The 18905-nt window shown below is 38.6% G+C and overlaps 1 protein-coding gene across 7 annotated transcripts in view; it reads right to left on the bottom strand.

Moving 5' to 3' along the window:
- PCDH7 (protocadherin 7) overlaps positions 1 to 18905 on the bottom strand; it is a 467742-nt gene that overhangs the window by 155424 nt on the left and 293413 nt on the right. For 2 of the 7 annotated variants that reach the window (XM_042469336.1, XM_042469337.1), the window contains exon 3: positions 3473 to 3565. The exons of the other annotated variants lie outside the window; for them this stretch is intronic. In XM_042469336.1, the coding sequence (XP_042325270.1) occupies positions 3473 to 3565 (93 nt within the window). The remainder of the gene's footprint in view (positions 1 to 3472; positions 3566 to 18905) is intronic. 7 annotated transcript variants of the gene reach the window in all.

The raw sequence follows: 18905 nt of genomic DNA, 5'->3' as shown, positions 1-18905 counted from the left end.
CTATCTATCTATCTATCTATCTATCTATCTATCTATCTATCTATCTATCTATCATCTATCTAATGATTCATCAAGACCGCAAACACATTTTCCTACTATGTCCTCTGTAATTTGGAAAGCACAGAATCCACATCTTTTAGGTGTGTGTGTGTGTGTGTGTGTGTGTGTGTGTATGCAGAGAGAGAGAGAGACTGAACACAAAGCGTAAGGGACAGGGTGATCAAAAAGGGTCAAACAAACTACTCCTAGTTTTTAATAATCCATGAAACAAGGCAAAATGTATTTCAGTTTTAAAATTCATTTGAAAACTTTTTTTAAAAAAACCCTGGGTTTGTGCAGAAATAATGTTTTTAACCAGGAAACAGTGTCTTATGCAAAACAACCCCAATATTTTATAAGAAAATAAAGTTTGTTGCCAGGCTTTTAAAAACACAAACAATATATTCTGGAGAAAGAATAAAAAAGGAAAGAAGATCCTCAACTTTATTGATTATTTCCCTACCCTCAACAATTTCTTATTGAGGATGAGAGCCACCTGGGGTCCTTTGCAAAGAGAAAGGTGGGCTATAAATTAAACATACAAGCAGAGAAACAAGGAAACATTTTCAAGTATTGTTCTGGATTGTGGAGGCCCAGGTAGTTCACAGGAGGATTATTCCTACAGGGGGATTACCCTGTGGGAGTGAGTGGGAGATTCATGCAGACAGATTTTGTACAACCAGTTATAGTATCATATCTATGATTAATTTGTAGGGTGGTCACCTCATGTGACAGATGCTGGATGATGTCAACCTTATTCCCCAAGCTGCACCTTCAGAGCACCATCTACATCCTCCTCTGTTGGTGTATGGCAAATGGCCCGTCCTAAACTACCGCACATCCTCAGATAAACATAAAATGTTGTTGAAAGTACAGTCGGCCCTTCTTATACACAGATTTTTTATACATGAATTCAAGCATCCACAGTTTGAAAATGTTCAAAAAAAGTATAAATTTCAAATATCAAACCTTGATTTTCCATTTTTATAAGGGACACTATTTTGCTCTGTCATTATATTTAATGGGAGTTGAGCATCCACAAATTTTGTTATCCATGGGGGATCCTGGAACCAAACCCCAGCGGATAACAAGGGTCCACTGTACATCACCCCTAGACCCTAGTTTTACTGGCTCTACTTTTTGTGTCATATCACAAGGGGGGGGGAATGAAGTCATAAAGTGTTGGGCTATTTAGTTATTCCAAATAGATTCCCCCCCCCCTTTTTTTTGCATGTTTTCTTATTTGGATGTTCTAGTTCTGCACTTCTTGGCAGCAGAAGTTAATACAGGGAAGCTCTATCTACAAAGTGGTATGCTTACATCCATCAGGACCTTCCTGAAGATTTCAGGCCTAAAATGAATTGCCAGCCCATACAAGAGAAACACTAAAATAGATCCATTAAATCTATTACCTAACATTAAGCCAAAAACTATGGAAATCTGATTGATCTAACAGGTTTACTCTAGCTGGGTTGAACAAGTTCATGCAGCTTTTTGACTGCAAGCTTATTGAGCGTATGTATTTTGTTGTTGTTCTATCACTCTGTAAAGCACATATTCACAATATTCTAATAAATACTTTAAAAAAATAATGTCAGTAAATTACTTGTATTAATGTGTGAGTTTGAAGAATGGCCTTTGATTTTTCCCCCTTCAGAAGAATATTGTACTTCATTACTTGCACCAGATGTTTCGATTCCATGTGTGTGAAACAATTTACATTTCTATAGTATAACTTTGGGAGCTATAGAAAACAATACTTAAGGAAGAATAGGCAGCACATAAACAGTATATTAAATTTGCTGAGATAATACAACAGAAACCTTCAGTAACCCCTGTGCTAGGAAATAAAATTCCCTCCTGTACTCTTGGCTTGCATGTTAGAATTCCACCAACGTCATTTCTAAAACACATGGCTCACATCTGCAGTTTATTCAAAGGAAATTTTTTGAATGCTCCCAGAACAGCAAAGTAGAACAGGAAAACAAACACTATGCATTTTAAGAAAAACAGAAACTCACAGAAACTCAAAAATCTTCAACAGCAAGCTTATTCACACTTCAAAAAGGAGAAACCTGAGATGACATTTTAGCTGTGCTTCCTGATATAACATTATCCATACCACTTAGCAAGATGAGATGACCAAAATCAGTCCATGTTAACATGATCAGCTGCAGACCCCCAATGTTTCATACACAAGCACTATAACTCTGTGTATATTCAATATACTATATAACTACAGGAGGTGTGGTTCAGTTAATGACTAATAATGTTTAATAGGGATGGAAAGAATATTCAAAAAATGTTCAAAAACATGTTTGTTGTGCGCTGAGAAACCTTGACAAGAGGAATCCTGGAATGAGGAATACATTTGCTATTCAGTGCAAAATTTGTACATGGTTGTTATTTAAGGGGGGGGGGAACCCAATTCTTCACAGAAAACTGCATTTTCTGTGTAGGAATTAATATTCCTACATTGGGATAATATTCTCTTCACAGATACATGTGCTTCCTGTGCAAGAAATGCTATTTTCTGCACAAAACAACAATGCAATAATAATAATAATAATAATAATAATAATAATAATAATAATAATAATAATAATAATAGTGTGTGACTTTTCTATAGAATAAGTCCTGAATTCCAAATGACCTTCAAAAGCAGTGTAATTTTCAAAGGACATAACTACAGGCAGCTTTTAAAGCATGATTACACCAGGAAAGAAGCAACATTGGCCATAGTCATTGCATGACACTGGCCCTCATCTATAGCTGTGCCATTCAGATCTATCCATTTTCTTTCATGGGGGAAATCTGCCAATGGCCTGGCAAGCGCTTAAGTCCCCAGATGGGAAACATCATTGCCAGGGCTGTTGCACAATTGAGAGTCATGTGGTCTCAGTATTCCCTCCTCACTATTCCATATAACCTTTAGTACCTTTATTTTTTTTTTCATCTATGTCTTTTCCTTTCTTTCTTATGACTTCAATCATGTAGCAGAGCTCCAGAATTGCATGACAAAAGTGGGGGTGGGTGGGTGGGGGGGGTGTAAAAACCCTAAAGGCAAGGTCGTTAAGGCATGATGCAAAAAGGGGGGTTAAAAGGGGGAGATCATGGTGGGGACAGTAGGCCAACTGTGCAAACGAGAGGAGGTGTCATGATGGTTTCCTTGAGAATGGTATGTTCCCATTTTATTTTAGTAGTGTGACCGGTGGGGGAATGAGGCTCACATGAAAGAGTCCAAAGACTTTTTCACAATACAAAGAAAAGATGAAATTACTCACTGTGAGCTTCAAGAAAAAAAACTTTGTGAATAATTATTCCCCTAGTGTTTAGTCCCCTTTAAACTTCATTGCATTCATGAACTCAGTAGATGCCAATCCCACCCACCCACATATATTTTGCCTCCTGAGACAAAGTAACAAATGCCTACCTGCCATCCCTGAGGGTAAAAGGATAGTTTTCCTGGCCAGTGAAGTTATTCTGGTATCTGAGGCAGAAAATCTCACAAGTAACTCTCCCCTTCCTGGTGGTACAAAGAAAATCATAATAAAATCACCATTCACTGCCATTTCACACAACACTGATTTTGCCTAGTTGTAGGATTGAATATGGTAAGTTGAAGCCATTCCAGATTTTAGTTCAAATTTTAAAAGGGGTATCAGAGCTTCTGGACCTATTTTGAGAATGGAGTCCAGCAACTTAGATACCTCCTTTAAAGTTCACCTAAAACCCAGAACATATTTGCTATTCCTCTGACCTAGTAGGCATCTGTTTCCACTGCTGACAAGGGCATGACACTCTTTTTGCCCATTTACAGTTTGAAGGAAGTGTCACAGCCACAGATTTTATTGAACTGTGGATTACCTTTTCTATGTGCAGCCTTTCCACACTGGACAATCATAGCAGTATGATTCCATTTTAACTGCAATGTCTACATCCTAAGGACACCTGTGGTTTGTAGCTTGAGAAACACTAGAGGAGCTCTCTAGCTGAGAATTGAAAATACAGCACCCTAAATTGCAAGTCCTGGGTTTCCATATAATATTGCCATGGCAGCTAAAGTGGAATCATAGTTCTACAGTTGTATAGTGTGAAAAGGCTCCTGGAGAGTTGTCTTTGGCTCGATGGACCACAGTTATGCAGGTCTCTTGTAAGTTTAGGGACTTCAGAGGGAGTCCAAACCATTAGCAATGATATTCATACATTTATGAATACCAACAATTAGAGAATTGGTTTTGCCCCCAATTGCCATTCCCACTGCTTTGGCCAAAGCAGAAATATACAGAGAAAGTAATGTCCATCAGTACTGGCTGTGGCTAGCTAGCAAGCGCTACTTGCTGCACCAGTCAGCAAGCCATTTGTGCCATTAACATTCTGTGATTACTGTTTATTGATCGAATGACCTCTGGAGAGGTAGCCACAGCAATCCTCTTTGTTATATTTACCGTAAAATGGCTCTGAAAACAAGCCCTTAATATATTTGAATCAATAGGAGTAAAAAATAGATGTTTAAGATGAATTTGAAAGAAACTTTTTCCTGTCCCAGATCTCTGAAAATGCATTAAGACTGAGCCTTTATGCAGTTGCAATGTATTTGTCCAGCAAAATATCTCAGTAGCTAGAAAAAGGAAAAAGAAAAAAAAGAAAAAAAAGATCCATTACAGGGATTATGAAGAGAGTTTGACGTTGCTTGGACTTCATTTTTTCCACTCTTTCCTAGGAGTTTCTTTTCAGATCACAGGAGAGATGTGTCTCTCTTTTCAACACCCCCAACCCATATGGCTGCCAGGGATCAGCTGTGTACTAATACAGGCTGTGCAGACCACACAGGCAGATTCTGCACACAGTGCAGAGTGCTTGTCATAGAATAGAAAACATGGTGCTTGGGGCAAGGATGAAAAGAATAGTTGCACATTTTTTCACCCTCAGCAAGACTCTTGGGGGCCAGCTACAAGATAGTCTGCCCCTGCATAGGAGGCAAATAAGCTGGTTTCCCATTGCTGTTTGTTATTTGAAATAAAACAAAGTATTAAAAATAAAAATAAAGATAGAGAAATAAAATACACTGCCTTCCATTCCCCCACTAAATACTATTTTTGCTAGAAAGAAAGAATGCAAAGAATGAGTTGTGCCTTGGAAAATGAGAGGGATTTTTTTGCATATGTGCATACACAGGCATGGACACACATGCAAACACACAACTTGATTGGATTCCCACACAGAAGTGTAAAAGAGAAAAAAGAAAGATGACAAAAAAGTCAATGAAAATGCACAAAACCCCTTTGAATCTTGCCCAGTGAAGAGAAAATGTATTTTTCCTTATGTGAAAAACTTAAGGAAAAAAATATATCCTTAGCTTGGAATGCCCACATTCCAAGATCAGCACTGCACAAAGTTCCACACACTTACATGTCCATTTTTTTCTTTTGCATTTTCCTCTCAGCTGAACTTCCCCTTTCCCTCTCTCAACACATGTGTGCATGCATACCTGCACACACACAAACACACACAAAGAGAGAGAGAGAGAGAGGTTTGCACCCCTCTCCGTTAGCCCTCAGCTCCCAAACATGCTAACTTCTGAGTCAGAGAAAATGTTTATTATGATGCTTACCCATCTTATTTATTATTAATTTATTAAAATATGTATACCCAATCCAGTATCAAGAGATCTCAGGGCAGTTTACAAACAATATTTAAGCATATTAATAACAGTAAAATAATTTAAATAAGCTAAATATATCAAAAATATAATGAGTTAGGACAGATTTGAAAGTTTTAAAACCTACATGTAACAGTCATTGGGTTGAATTAATGAGGCTCACAGGCTTTGGTGAATGGCGAGATTTTTGCATGGTGCAGAAATGACATGAATGTTGGTGCCAGTTATGCCTTTGGGGGAGAGAACTCCACCACTGGGTTGTCATTGGAGAACACTGCATCCCACCGTTAGGGTGCCATGGTTGAGAAGGCCCTCTCCCATGTCCTGAGACAGTGTATTGGCCTCACTGTTGAGACATGGCGATGCCGCTTCCAGCAGACCTTTATCCTCAAGGAGGCGCATATTGGGAGAGGTACTCCATGAGACATTAAGGTCCCAAACCAATGAAAGCTGTGAATATCATCACAAGCATCTTGGATTCAGACTGGAAATGTATTGGCAGTTAGTGTAATTCTTTTAAGACTAGCATTATGTGTTGTTTATGTCATATATAGCAGCTGAGCACTAGCTGCAGCTTTGAAGTCTTCTTCAATGGCAGCCCTACAAAGAGTGCATTACAGTAGTCTAATAGGGAAGTTACCAGTGCATGGACCACTGTCACTAAGTTATCTCTGTCCAGAAAAAGTCACAGCTGGCGCAGCAGTTGAAGCACTCAAAGCCAAAAGGTCCCTTCGGCCTCCAGTGACAGTGGATCTAGGAACATTCGCAGTCTACATACCTGCTGCTCTTTTTCCAAGAATTCAGGCAAAATGAGGGGAAAGTCATCTCTTAGGCTACATCTGCATTGCAGAAATAATCCAGGTTGATGGCACTTTAAGTGCTCAATGCTCTGGAATTCTGGAATTGTAGTTTTGTGAGCCACCTCTGTCAGAGAGCTCTGGTGCCATAACAAACTGTAATTCCCAGAATTCAACAGTATTGAGCCATGGCAGTTAAAGTGGTGCCAACCTGGATTATTTCTGCAGTGCAGACACAACCTTAGTTCTACCATCTTCACAGACCTATCTGGTGAGGACACACTCACAAAAAAGGCTTTCCCATGGCTGTGCCTCTAGGCTATGAAACTCCCTTCCAAGAGACACTCAGTTTGCCCCCTCTCTGCTCTCCTTCTGCCAGGAGGTTAAGACTCCCACTATCCATTTATACAGGCCTCCAGTTTCTTACTGACTGAGACAGAGAGGTTGTGTATTTATACCTTTTTTACTATCACATTCTAACAGTATTTTTACATTATGGTTTCAAAGTGTATTTAATATTTTTAAATTAACCAAATGTTTCATATTTTAAAGTTTCTATTATGTACAGTTTTAGCTATATTTACTTTAACTTTTATTGTAAGCCACCTTGGATCCCATAGTGGGAAAAAGCAGGACATTAGATACAAATCAATGTTGTTGCTTTTTTAATTGCACTGAATCCCAGAACGTTATATTGGCATCCATGATTATTCTACTGCTGCATTGTTGAAAATGGTTTAATGGGTGACATTTTTAGAGGCCTATATTCTACAGACATTTCCAAGTTAATTATTACAGTGCTTCTGGAGATGGACACAGAAGACAAACACCCTAAGACAACCAGAAATCCAGTCACTGGTGGGGGGAGAGAATGGCTGTTACCACACTGCAAAATTAATGCAGTATGATACTGCTTTAATTGTCATGGTTCCATCCTATGAATTCAAGAGGTTGGTAGTTTGTTGTGACACCAGACCTCCCTGACAAAGAAGGTTAAATAATCTCACTAAACTACAAATTCCAAATATCAGAATTTTATACATTAAGCCATGGCAGTTAGAGTGGTATTAAGGTTTAATTTTGCCATGTAGAGATAGACAGAATTGGCGGGGGGATGCTTGATTCAATGCTGATCCAGCATCAGCCAATTTCTCTGGAAAGATTGCAGAAAAATAACCAAGGATCTTTATATAACTATATCTGTAATGCTCATCATGTAATCTTCCAAAATTGTTGAGGTAGGTATGTATGAAAAAAATATTCTGCAAGAACAATCAGGCTATTTCATTCAGTTTTAGAGAAATGCTGCAGTCAGCGATGGAAACCACACAAAGGAGTATAGTTGTGAGGGAATAACATGTTCCATTTCATTTCCATAGCCTTGATCTAATTCTTGTGACGATTTCCAGCTCTTTGGGGAAATTGAGTTGTGCAAGGTGGAAAGTTAATGGAAAACAGATTTCAGGAAACAACAGATTTCCGCTTGTTCTTTTGTTTGCTTCAGATTTTTTTTGCTTCCAAACACTGGAACAATTTTCTTAGAGTCAATTTGATTAGCTCTAAGAAAGACCAGATTATCCCCACCCTGGGCCTTTCAAGATTTAGTCATTATTCTGCAAGGTGCACTATGGGCCTAAACTATTATATATGAAATATTTCAAACATGTTCCTTCTAATTTAGGATGTTTTCTCTGTAAAAAGCAAAGAAAGAAAGAAAAAGAAGCAAGCAAACAGAAGTACAGAATTGTATGCATGTATGTGGGGAGAAAACTAGTTGTAAGAGCCAGGAAGATACAGTAGATACAGTGTAGGACTAGGGCTTCAAATCCATATTCACTTATAACACTTTATGCCTTTTGCCTTGGCTTGGTTGCTGTCACCTAGTCCCATGGGTTTGTTTTAAGGCTAATATGAGACAAGTCACACAAACCTACTCTGAGCTGTTTAAAGGAAGTGTGGGATACATAGCTACAGAGCCACATTTTAAGTCTGACAGAGGTAAGATACAGCTAAAGAGTGCAGATGACTTAAGAAAAATGATGCAACAATTGTGTTGTAATCATATCATCCATTTACTCATTTCCCCCCATTAATTCCACTTGCAATAATATATCCCAGAATGGCACAGTGGGATCTGATTTATGGATGACAATGTTGCTTCTATCCATTATTAATACTACCTGTATATGGACCATAATTCACCTCTGTTGTTAATAAGTCTCAGCAAGTATCATGGGCTAAGACCACTTCCAAAGAGATATATTCAGATAGCCAAATGATCTAATGTTAAAGGAACTCTTCAATATTCTGGGGTTAACAGGCTCTCTGTTGGAATCCTCCTCCTCCTTCATTCCAAGATAGTTCTTCATACTTATTTTACACACATAGGTCCAGCTCCTGAATTTAGTTGTTTATACTCAGGAAGAGAACCAATCTAATATATCTAAATCTATATTAACATAATAAGAACAGAATAAAATTAACCATACATTAACTACTAGTACCATCCTGGCATACAAAAACAGTAGAAAGGGCATTATTTACTAACTGTTCTAAAAATCTCAACCTCTGTGGTTCAAAAAACCTAGATACTCCCAGGATGCAAAGGAGCATGCTTCAGAGAATACACCCTTTCATATCTCTTAGGCCCTATACAGGCTGGTCTGAAAGTCTGGCCTGTGAGTGGAATCAAGATGCAGTGTCCTGATGATGGACGCCCTGACTCTGCTCCCAGGCTGCCATGATGTTGCGTGCCACTCCAGATGGTGCACGGCATCATGGCGCACCTCTGGCGCTGCGTCACCATGGCTATGACACCTTTGGGAGGAGCAATAAGGAGCCACTATTTGTGGCTCCTTTTTGCACCCTCCAAAGGCCAGATTGGGGCTGCAGCTGTAGAGCCCCTTAGTTCCTTTTTAAATTTCCCTGCTTCCTTCCCTCCAACAGATTTTGTTAGAGTGGAAAGGACATGTTTACATTTAACTTATAACAACAAAATATGACGAACTACCAATATTTATTTATTTATTTTATATGCTATTCTTCTCCCTGGAGAGTCCCAAGGTGGCTCACAAACGAAAGCAACTCACAGACATAAGTGGTTCACTATACAAGGTATAGTGAACAATGGCAATAGACTAATATAGTGTGAGGGTCTGCACTAGCTGTTCCTCCCACTTGTCCATTTATAATTGAGATGACAAGTGATTTTCAAGTAGCTCTGTTAGTTCCTGTGAATGCTGTACCCACCCACAACATGGAAAAGAACATCATTATGCCATGTCAACATGTTCTAGCTGTAAAGTCACAACTGCTAACGGTAGCAATTGCCTCCAGAGAGACAGTTTTACTCTGTTCTATTATTGTATTAACTGATTGTATCTAGTATTTTTCTCTGTGGCCAGGTCTGAATGAGCCAGAATACTCTGACGGCAACCCAGATTATTCTGGCCCTAGAATTCCCACCAAATCCTGTTACCTGGAGCCCTCCACTGTGAAGCCAAGTACCTGTTCACACACACGTCCCACAAAGTCACCCAGCAGTACTGGTGCCACATCAAGTCATTCACTATGAGATCACAATGAGATATCCAGCATCTATCACATTGCTAAGCAACCTGTTCTGACCTCAGAGGGAACAACTTACACCAGCAGCAGTGGCACTGGGGGACAAAGCAGGATGTGTTGTAAACAGCCCTTTTCAAATTATTTGGTGCTGCAATCTGCATCTGAATGTGGGACTTACTCCTAAGTAGACACTTCCACCATGATTAAGGCTGATATCGCAACCCTGTGCATCTACCTAAGGGTAAAATACAAAGACATAGCCACGGCATTCTGGAAAATCAGTGTGCAAAGGACTTTGTAGCATGTTTGAAACTAACGGAAAGAAGAAGCTGGTAGCATGAACTTTGATAGAGTTGAATCCACTTCATCAGATGCAACTAAGGGTATGTCCCACTGGCATCAACATGGCTCTTTTTTTGAGCTAAGCAGTATTGTCTTGCACTGTACAAAGTTTCAAAATGATATAGATCATTGAAAATTAAGCATTTTAAAAAATGAAATTGAGGAATCAAAGAGTATGACCCCTGCCTCTCAAAATCAGCAGGTTTTCATTAGGCTACTAGTAAGGTGCATTATAACATGGACATTGTGAGAATGGATGGTAAGGCCAGGTCTACACAGAAGATCATTCACACTTTTAACCATTTCCATTTAGAGATAACCAATGCCATCTGAAAGAGTGTGTAAAAGAAAGAGTTCGGAAAAAGGAACGTTTCTAAAAAAAACTATGTGAAACGCTACATGAAATTAACATGAAACAGTGTGAGTTTAAAAAGAAATGAGGAAGCATTTGTAACTATGGGAGGTATGTGTCTGTGTGCGGATTCTCCCAGTGTGTGATATTTTTCAGGACGATGAATACTTCATTCCACTGGAAAGTGGAATCCCTATCACTCTGCTGGGAAACAAATAAAAATACATTCTAGCCTAGCTCTCACTGCCTAGCTACACAGTTCAATGACTTATGAGATTTTAAACCTGTCAGTGGTAGCTGATGGAATATTGCCTACACAGATCCCAGTGCAGCCAGGCCTATGAGAGAGATTGATGGATACAGCAGGACTCAAAAAGGGCAAAAAGTTACTGAAGCCCTCTTCACATAAACCATTTTTTTCACTTTTAATGAGTTTGTAGTGCAGTTATAGGCTCCTGCTCTTGTAACTGAAAGAATTCAAGTGAGAGAATAAAATTGTGCAGCACTCGAAAATTAATATATTGGATACTACACAAGTGGAAGCATGAAGTTGCATGACAAGTGCACATTAAGCTCATGCATTTCCTCCTGGTTTGAGTTTTATTAGGGTATTTCCACATGATCCAGAACATACATTTGCCAGCCTAAAGCTTGATAAATGTATGCTTTGAGATTAATAAATTGCCAAAAACATTGGTGAAACTAGTAGAAAATATTTGTCTTTCCCTCCCTCAAACCCAGAAATTCGGTTTTCCCAGAGAGCTGAAACCAAGTGGTCCAAGATATCCTGATTTCCTTTTTTTAAGAGGAGTCTAGAAACTGGGCTTTCTCAAACTGGGGAAATAAACAGAACCCAAACAGCATGGCATTGCAGCAATAGCTATGAAGTTGATGTTTGCTACCTATATAGACAAAGGCCGAAGGTAGATCCATGAAGTAGTGTGTGTGTGTGTGTGTGTGTGTGTGTGTGTGTAAAATTAAGGTTTTGTGTGGTTTTCTAAAGACATTTCTAAAAAAAAAAATAATTAAACAGACCTTGGGCTGTAGCAGAAGGGTCTTTTAGTGGGGTGTGCTACATTTTTATCTTTTTAATGTTTAAATGCATTTAAAACTGTTATAAATTAGTCTCTTTAATGGGATTGCTTATTTAATTTTTTTTTAACTTGTTATTAACATAGTTTTCAGATGTACTTTCTTTTTATGTCTATTGTCAACTGCCTCAGGTCTTTTGCTGAAAGAAAGGCAGGATATAAGTAAAATAAAATAAAACCAAACCCTCCCTTTCTGACTGTAAAGAGTTGCCATACTCCTATTCATATCAGTGGGAACTTTCTTTCCTGGAGCTAGTAGCAGTGTGAGGGGAACTTCCTAATGATGTGTTTAGTATCATATCTACTTTGACTGAAAAGCACCCTACTTACTAGAATATTTTGAAATGGGATGGGAATGTTAATAGTTTTTTTTTCCTCCTGAAATGGTGTGCACTAAAACATTTCAAGGAATTGAACACTGTGTGAAAAATTATGGGCATAGCCTAAAATGCCAGAATACTAAGTGTCGAGCCAGATTATACACACAGCCCAAATGTATAAATGGTGCTCCTCAACATGGTAGAAGACATCTTGCTTCCCTTAAGCTCCAAAATTTGCAAAATGATTGGTTACTGGAAGGTAAACATGGGCATAATGTGAAAATCTGATTTTTGATGCATGCATCTCTGAGGAAATCCCATGGTCAGAAAGAGTTTCCAAGAGCACGTAACCTCGAGTGTCATAAGGAAAACCATAAATTAGGCATTAGTCTTCTTAATTGTAGTAATCAAAATTCAAGCTATTCACTCTGGTAGACCAGCAGTTCAACATGGTGAAAGTCACATATGGAATGATATACTGAGCTATAGGATTTCTAAAACCCCAGAGATTCCCAGTACTAGATTCCTAATAACTGCAAAGGAAGATGTGTCAAAAGGAAGTAAAGATATCTTCTATTTGAATGACAATATTTCCAGAACATATTATATAAAATAGAGAGGAGTGTGGATTGAACAGGGTGGTGTTTTTGAGAAAATAGTAAAACACAAAAACCTATAAAGCCTCAGGCTTTTGAAGTGGCTTCTGGCCACTTTGAAGGCATGACATTCAAATGACACACACCTCCAAACTGACCAGAAGCCACTCCAACGATATGCTCCAGTCCTTTGGAATGAAGCAAAAAGGAGCCAGGATAAGCTTTGGGAGTGAGCTTTGTGGTGGATGTGGTCTGTCCCAGTTCTGGCCACAGCAGACTTTGGCCACTTCTTCCTGCCCATCTGCTCTGGCCCTGAGTGCCCCTTATCTGAAATGCAAATGCATTTTGGATTTTAGATTATTAATTTTGGGGAGCAGGGAGGATATTCGAATATTTGCATATACATAATGAAATACATTGGAAATGGGACCTTTGTGCATGAAACAAAGTTTGTGTACACTGAACCATCAAAAAGCAAAGGTGTCACTATCTCAGCCACCCACATGGACAATTTTAGATTTTGGAATATTTTTCATTTCTGGTTTTCAGATAAGGGAGATTCAACCTGTATTCTTCCCAAATTGGAGCTGGTCAAATAGACAATATGTAAGATAGCTTATACACATACTTTTGCAAATTCTTCTCAAAATAAGTCATTTTTTAATCTCATTTTAACAATGTTGAAGCCTAAGGTCTGCATACAAGTAATTAGCTACAGTAGCACATGCTCACTAGGCCCTTATTAATGTGACCCACAGCCAAGTGCTATAACCTTATTTATAAAAACTTTCTTAATTTAATGTTTTCCACCACGTTATTACAACATTATAGTGAGAATAGAAAGGTATGGCCAAACAGAAAAGAGAGCTTCTGACAGACAGGGATGGGACATACTAAGGTGTTTCTTTTGATTATTATTATCTCTAATAGAAAAATACTATTCTTGATACTATTCACTGAGAGTGATGTCTAGTGGCTTCCATGTTACTGGGGTGTTGAAGCCACTCAAGGTTTTAGTTCAGATTTTGAGGAAACCATTTGATTTCCAAGAGGGGCCCCATACATTGGATAACTTCTTTACAATTCAAACTATCACTCAGAGTGGATTCACTGCACTACTGATGATGAAGGTTATCAACAACTAGTGATAACTGATGCATGTTTGGCTGAAATATCATGTAAAATATTTTACTCAACTGGAAAAATGGTAATACAAATGCTTACATTGCTAAGAAAAAAAATCACACACTGAGGAGTTCAGAGAAGCATTACTTAGGAGTACCATTTTGGTTTTGAAGTAGTCCGTCTTGAGGGACAATGATTCACCCAAACCAGACATAGATTCATAGTGGAGCAAAATTTCTGCAGCCATGTCTTTCACTCCAACTCTTTGCTAATTGCTAGATGCATATGAATGCTTATTGCCAAATGCAATATAATATTGGAAAATGTGATCTAAAATATTCAGAATTCCATTTCCAAACAGAGAACTATTAAAAAATTATTAAGATACTTTAAACATCCCAAACCACTTATAAATGTAACTGAAATATTAATCTAAAATCCTCTATAAACATCAAATGGACTAGGTCAAAGTTCCAATTCCTTTTAAGTTTAATTCCCTCAAAACCTGTGGCCAAAAACAGCAATCTCTTTCTAAGTTAGTTCCAGTGATATGTTAAGGGCTGTCATGCTAGCTTGTCACATCAGAATGGTGAACTCACATGAATTCACATGGTTATACAATCATGGCATTAGGAAACAGTATACATGAGTATTTTGTAACTGAAGCTGGATACCAGGATATCACTGGCATTATCCCCAGGCTGTGCACAGTCCTGATAAAAGAAAGCTCTTATAACATCTTAGATTTTCTTTTGTTCCATGTTTCCATGTCACTTTATCTTATACTGCTTGCAAAATCCTCCAGATGTAGTTACAATTTCTGTCAGGCATATATTATTTTATATTCACAATTCATCAACAGAGGTTACATTTGTCAGGCCTAAATTTTCTGTCATGCTAGTAGACTTTCTAAAGTAATATTTGCCAGTGTGTTTTCTACCCTCCAGACAGGGTCCGGGGGGGATGTGGATAGTGTAGATCAGAGAAGAAATCAGTTGTGGTGACAGAAGCCATTCCATTAGATGAACAAGCATACTGGATCCTGGCCTCAGGCCCTACATGCATTCTAATTTTTTTGGAAATTATCAGAGAATGTAAGCCACACTTGCAGAACAAAATTGATATATGTGCACATGAGAGATGATTTATAATTGTGCATCCCTTGCTTGTCAAATCCCTGTCCTGTCAGAAATCCTTTCAACTGACACTGAATTTTGGTAACATATTTAACTTTGGGCAGGATTTACAAGGGGGAAGTGAAGTTAATTGTAGGGCTGGATCATCTCCCCATTAGCTTGTAGTTTGGGGGTGTGTCTAGATTCAGCACTGAGCCTGGAAGTCCAGGTATCAGCAGTGACCAGGAGTGTTTTTGAACAGCTAAAATTTGTGCACCCATTCCTTGAGAAGTCAGATCTGGCCATGGTGGTACATGCTTTGGTTACATCCCATTTGGATTACTGTATTGTATGTAGGGCTGCCTTTGAAAAGTGCTCAGAAACTTCAGCTGGTCCAACGAGTTGCAGCCAAGATGGTAATTGGAGTTGGCTACAGGGAGCATAAAACTCCCTTGTTGCAACAGCTCCACTGACTGCCAGTCTGTTTCCGGACACAATTCAAAGTGTTGGTTTTGACCTATAGGTATATAGCCCTATAAAGATTGGGTCCAGGCTATTTGAGGACCATATCTCCCTGTACGAGCCCACCAGAGTACTGAGATAATCTGGAGAGGCTCTTCTCTCTGTCCCATCACCTTCTCAGGTACATTTGGTGGGAACAAGACAGAAGGCCTTCCCAGGGGCTTCTCCAAACTCTGGGACTCCCTCTCTAGAGAGGCCAGGATGGTGTCATCTTTACTATTCTTCCAGCACCAGGTAAAATGCTCCTGTACAGTCAGGCCTATTAAGCTGAGAAGGACTGGGTTTTTAATGCTAGGCTATACAAACTTTAATGGTTTGTATTTTAATATATTATATTTTAATTAATAATTGTTTTAATCCTTAAAGTTGTTTAATTGTTTTTTAAATTTTATATTTATGTACAGTGTGCCCGCGCCATATGTGGGCACACTATACGTGGCTTTCAGCTTACGTTGAAGCCACATGACAAAGGAATGAAAGGTGTGCACACTGTGAGCACAAGCTCCATTATATTGAATGAGGCTCAAGGATACGTGTTTTTCAGCTTACACAACTGGGGGGGGGTCTGGAATGGATCCCCGTGTAAGACAAGGGTTCACTGTATTTTAATATTTTGTAATGTTTTAAAATTGTATTGTTTTATACTTGTTCACCGCTTTGAATCCCTATATTGGGAGAAAGATGGGATAGAAGATAACAACAACAACAACAACAACAACAACAACAATAAGAAGAAGCCTCATCACATAGTAGCCAAAAGAGTCTCCCCAGATTGCAGTGTGCCAGCAGAGAGAAAACATGCTACTAAAAGGTGCCTGCAGAAGAAACAGCTTGTCCACAGCTGCTGAATTTTATATTGAGTTACATTTCTTGCTTGCATTAGCCGTAGGTCATCGGCATAAAGGCAACAGCATAAATCAATAATGGGGGGAGGGGGAGGGAACAATGCAAACTGCAAACCAAGCGAAACATTACAATAGTGTGCATTATCAAACAAACCAGGAAACATACACAAATTGGCCTGAAAGGCTTAAAGTGCTATAAAGGACTTTCATCACCATCCCACGAGACTGAGGGGGGAAGAGAGATATTTGGGAATAGAAATAGTGTCATCTGACTATAGCTAGTGTGTTGACTTTCAATGTGTCTTCCAGTAGCCCACCTTGGCTTAATTATTGTGTAGTTTCATCTGATATGTCAGACATTGAATACATGTTTATTCAGTAGTACAACAGTAGTTTGAAATAAATGAATATGCCTTCAGTATTTTTTAAACTGACCCTATGTTCTAGAGAGGGATACCCAAGAAAGCAGATGTTGAATACTATTAAATGGATGCAAGATTCCAGTTACTCAGTTTAGTGTCTACTATTTTAATATTCCTCCCGACACATCACAATATTGTAGGTTTGATCTAGACCTCCTTCAAAAGCCATGGGAAATCTTCTCTAAATGATATTGTAAGAGCAGCATGACTGGACTAACTGAGCACTGAAACTGTCAAGATCAGTCGGTTCCTATTTAAAAACTAACATTCAGGATATTTTCTAAAATTCACTTAACATAAGATCATTAGAACCTGAGCAGGCAAACAAGGGGGAGAGAGAGATTTAAAAGAAACAAGGCCAGCTCCTTGTTAGTAGCATTGCTGATATTGTTATGTGCCTTCAAACTGTTTCTGAATTATGGTGACCATAAGATAAACATATTAAGATTTGTTCAGAGGGAATCTACTACTCTCTTTCTCTGTGGCTGAGAGAGTATGACTTGCCCAGGGTCACCCTGTGGGTTTCTGTGACCAAGTAGGGATTCAAACCCTGGCCTCCTGGATTTGGCAAACACTCATCAGCAGTATACCACACTGAGTGTCTTAGTGACATACATCACAAATTGCTGGCATATGTCTTTTTTTGAACACTACAGATGAAGCAATTCTCATCAAACAAACCCCAAACCTCTTAAAAGGCACCTTTCATTTGCTACCTCCTCTGTCACCACAGCAATGTAGTGGTCAGTAGAGAGCAAGAGGAGGCCAAGAAACATCTGGCTATATCTCAATACCCATGAAACATCTGGCTATATATACACATAATGACAAAAGCATCTTCTAGGACTCTTAGCATCCCTCCGGAGGTCCCAGAGGATTAGAGATTTATACATCTGGCCATAAAGACATACAGCTGTGTCAGGGATAGGGAAGTAAGAGACAGATGGATTTTAAGAGAGGGAGAGAAAAGAGATGGGCCATAGTTCTATCTGGATTGAACTGTTACCCTCCCTCAGTTCCCAGTGCATGAATGAAACTAATATCATAAGGAGTTGCTGACTAGATTAAAACTACTGTATTCCACTTTATAGATGTTTGATGTGATAACTACTATTGCAGGAGGTAATTTAAAATGAAAACCAAAATGGGTTATTTTAAACAATACTGGGCATTGCATAAATCAATAAACAGAGTGATTTTGATACTATGTTGACTTCTGCAAACATGATCATGATTAACAACAATGCAAAAAGGAACATGCTACCCAAAGAGTAACAGAAATTGCTCTCATGTAAAATGATAGCTCCTGTGCATTCATTTCTGGGTAAATGCACACATGCATGCATGCATGCACACACATTATTCATATTATTATTTGAAAAAATGACAACATTTATGGATTTTCTCAACTGAAAATACAGAAGTGAACATATTCATTTCCAGAGTTTGGCTTACTAAGAACATTATATATCTTTGAAACAATTTATATTTAATTAGAGATAATTAACGGAAATGATATACCTGTGTTTCTCCCACTGTGCTATGTTACACGATGTGCCTTTATATTTAATAATAAAACTAATGGGGAAGTAGAGTGAGAAATAGAAAGAAGAGAGAGGAAGCAATGACTTGTAGGGGGAATGCAGACCAAAAAAATCTATAAAGAAATATATTTATATCCAGTGAATGGAAGTACAGATGACTGTATGAAAGATACTTCATGTTTTCCTCATATGGAGAAACAGAGTAAAATCAAGTCCTTTTAAAAATGCTGGCTTGTTTACAGAAAATTACTGCAGGGAGTAATATATGACCAAAACAAATTCTATGTGATAAGTGAAGTAGGGGTAACTGAAATGTGAGGAAAAGACTGAGTGGAAAGTAAAATTTGAAAAAATAAAATTATGTTCTAGAATTTTGAGATTGGTAGTTTTGTGAGATATTTAGCCTTATCTTTCAGACAGCTCTGGTGCCACAGCAAACTACTGTCCTGTGCAGACCAGCCTTAAAGGCCAGGTTGGAGGTGGACTCAGGATGTAGTGTCCATATGATGCGTGCCCTGGCTCTGCCCAGGGTGGTGTGATGCTGTGCACCGCACAGCGCATGGTGT

The sequence above is a fragment of the Sceloporus undulatus genome, chromosome 5 (assembly GCF_019175285.1).
Source record: "Sceloporus undulatus isolate JIND9_A2432 ecotype Alabama chromosome 5, SceUnd_v1.1, whole genome shotgun sequence".
In the NCBI taxonomy this organism is placed as follows: Eukaryota; Metazoa; Chordata; class Lepidosauria; order Squamata; family Phrynosomatidae; genus Sceloporus; species Sceloporus undulatus.
The sequence above is the reverse complement of the archived record's forward strand: the minus strand, read 5'-3'. Positions and strand labels throughout refer to the sequence as shown.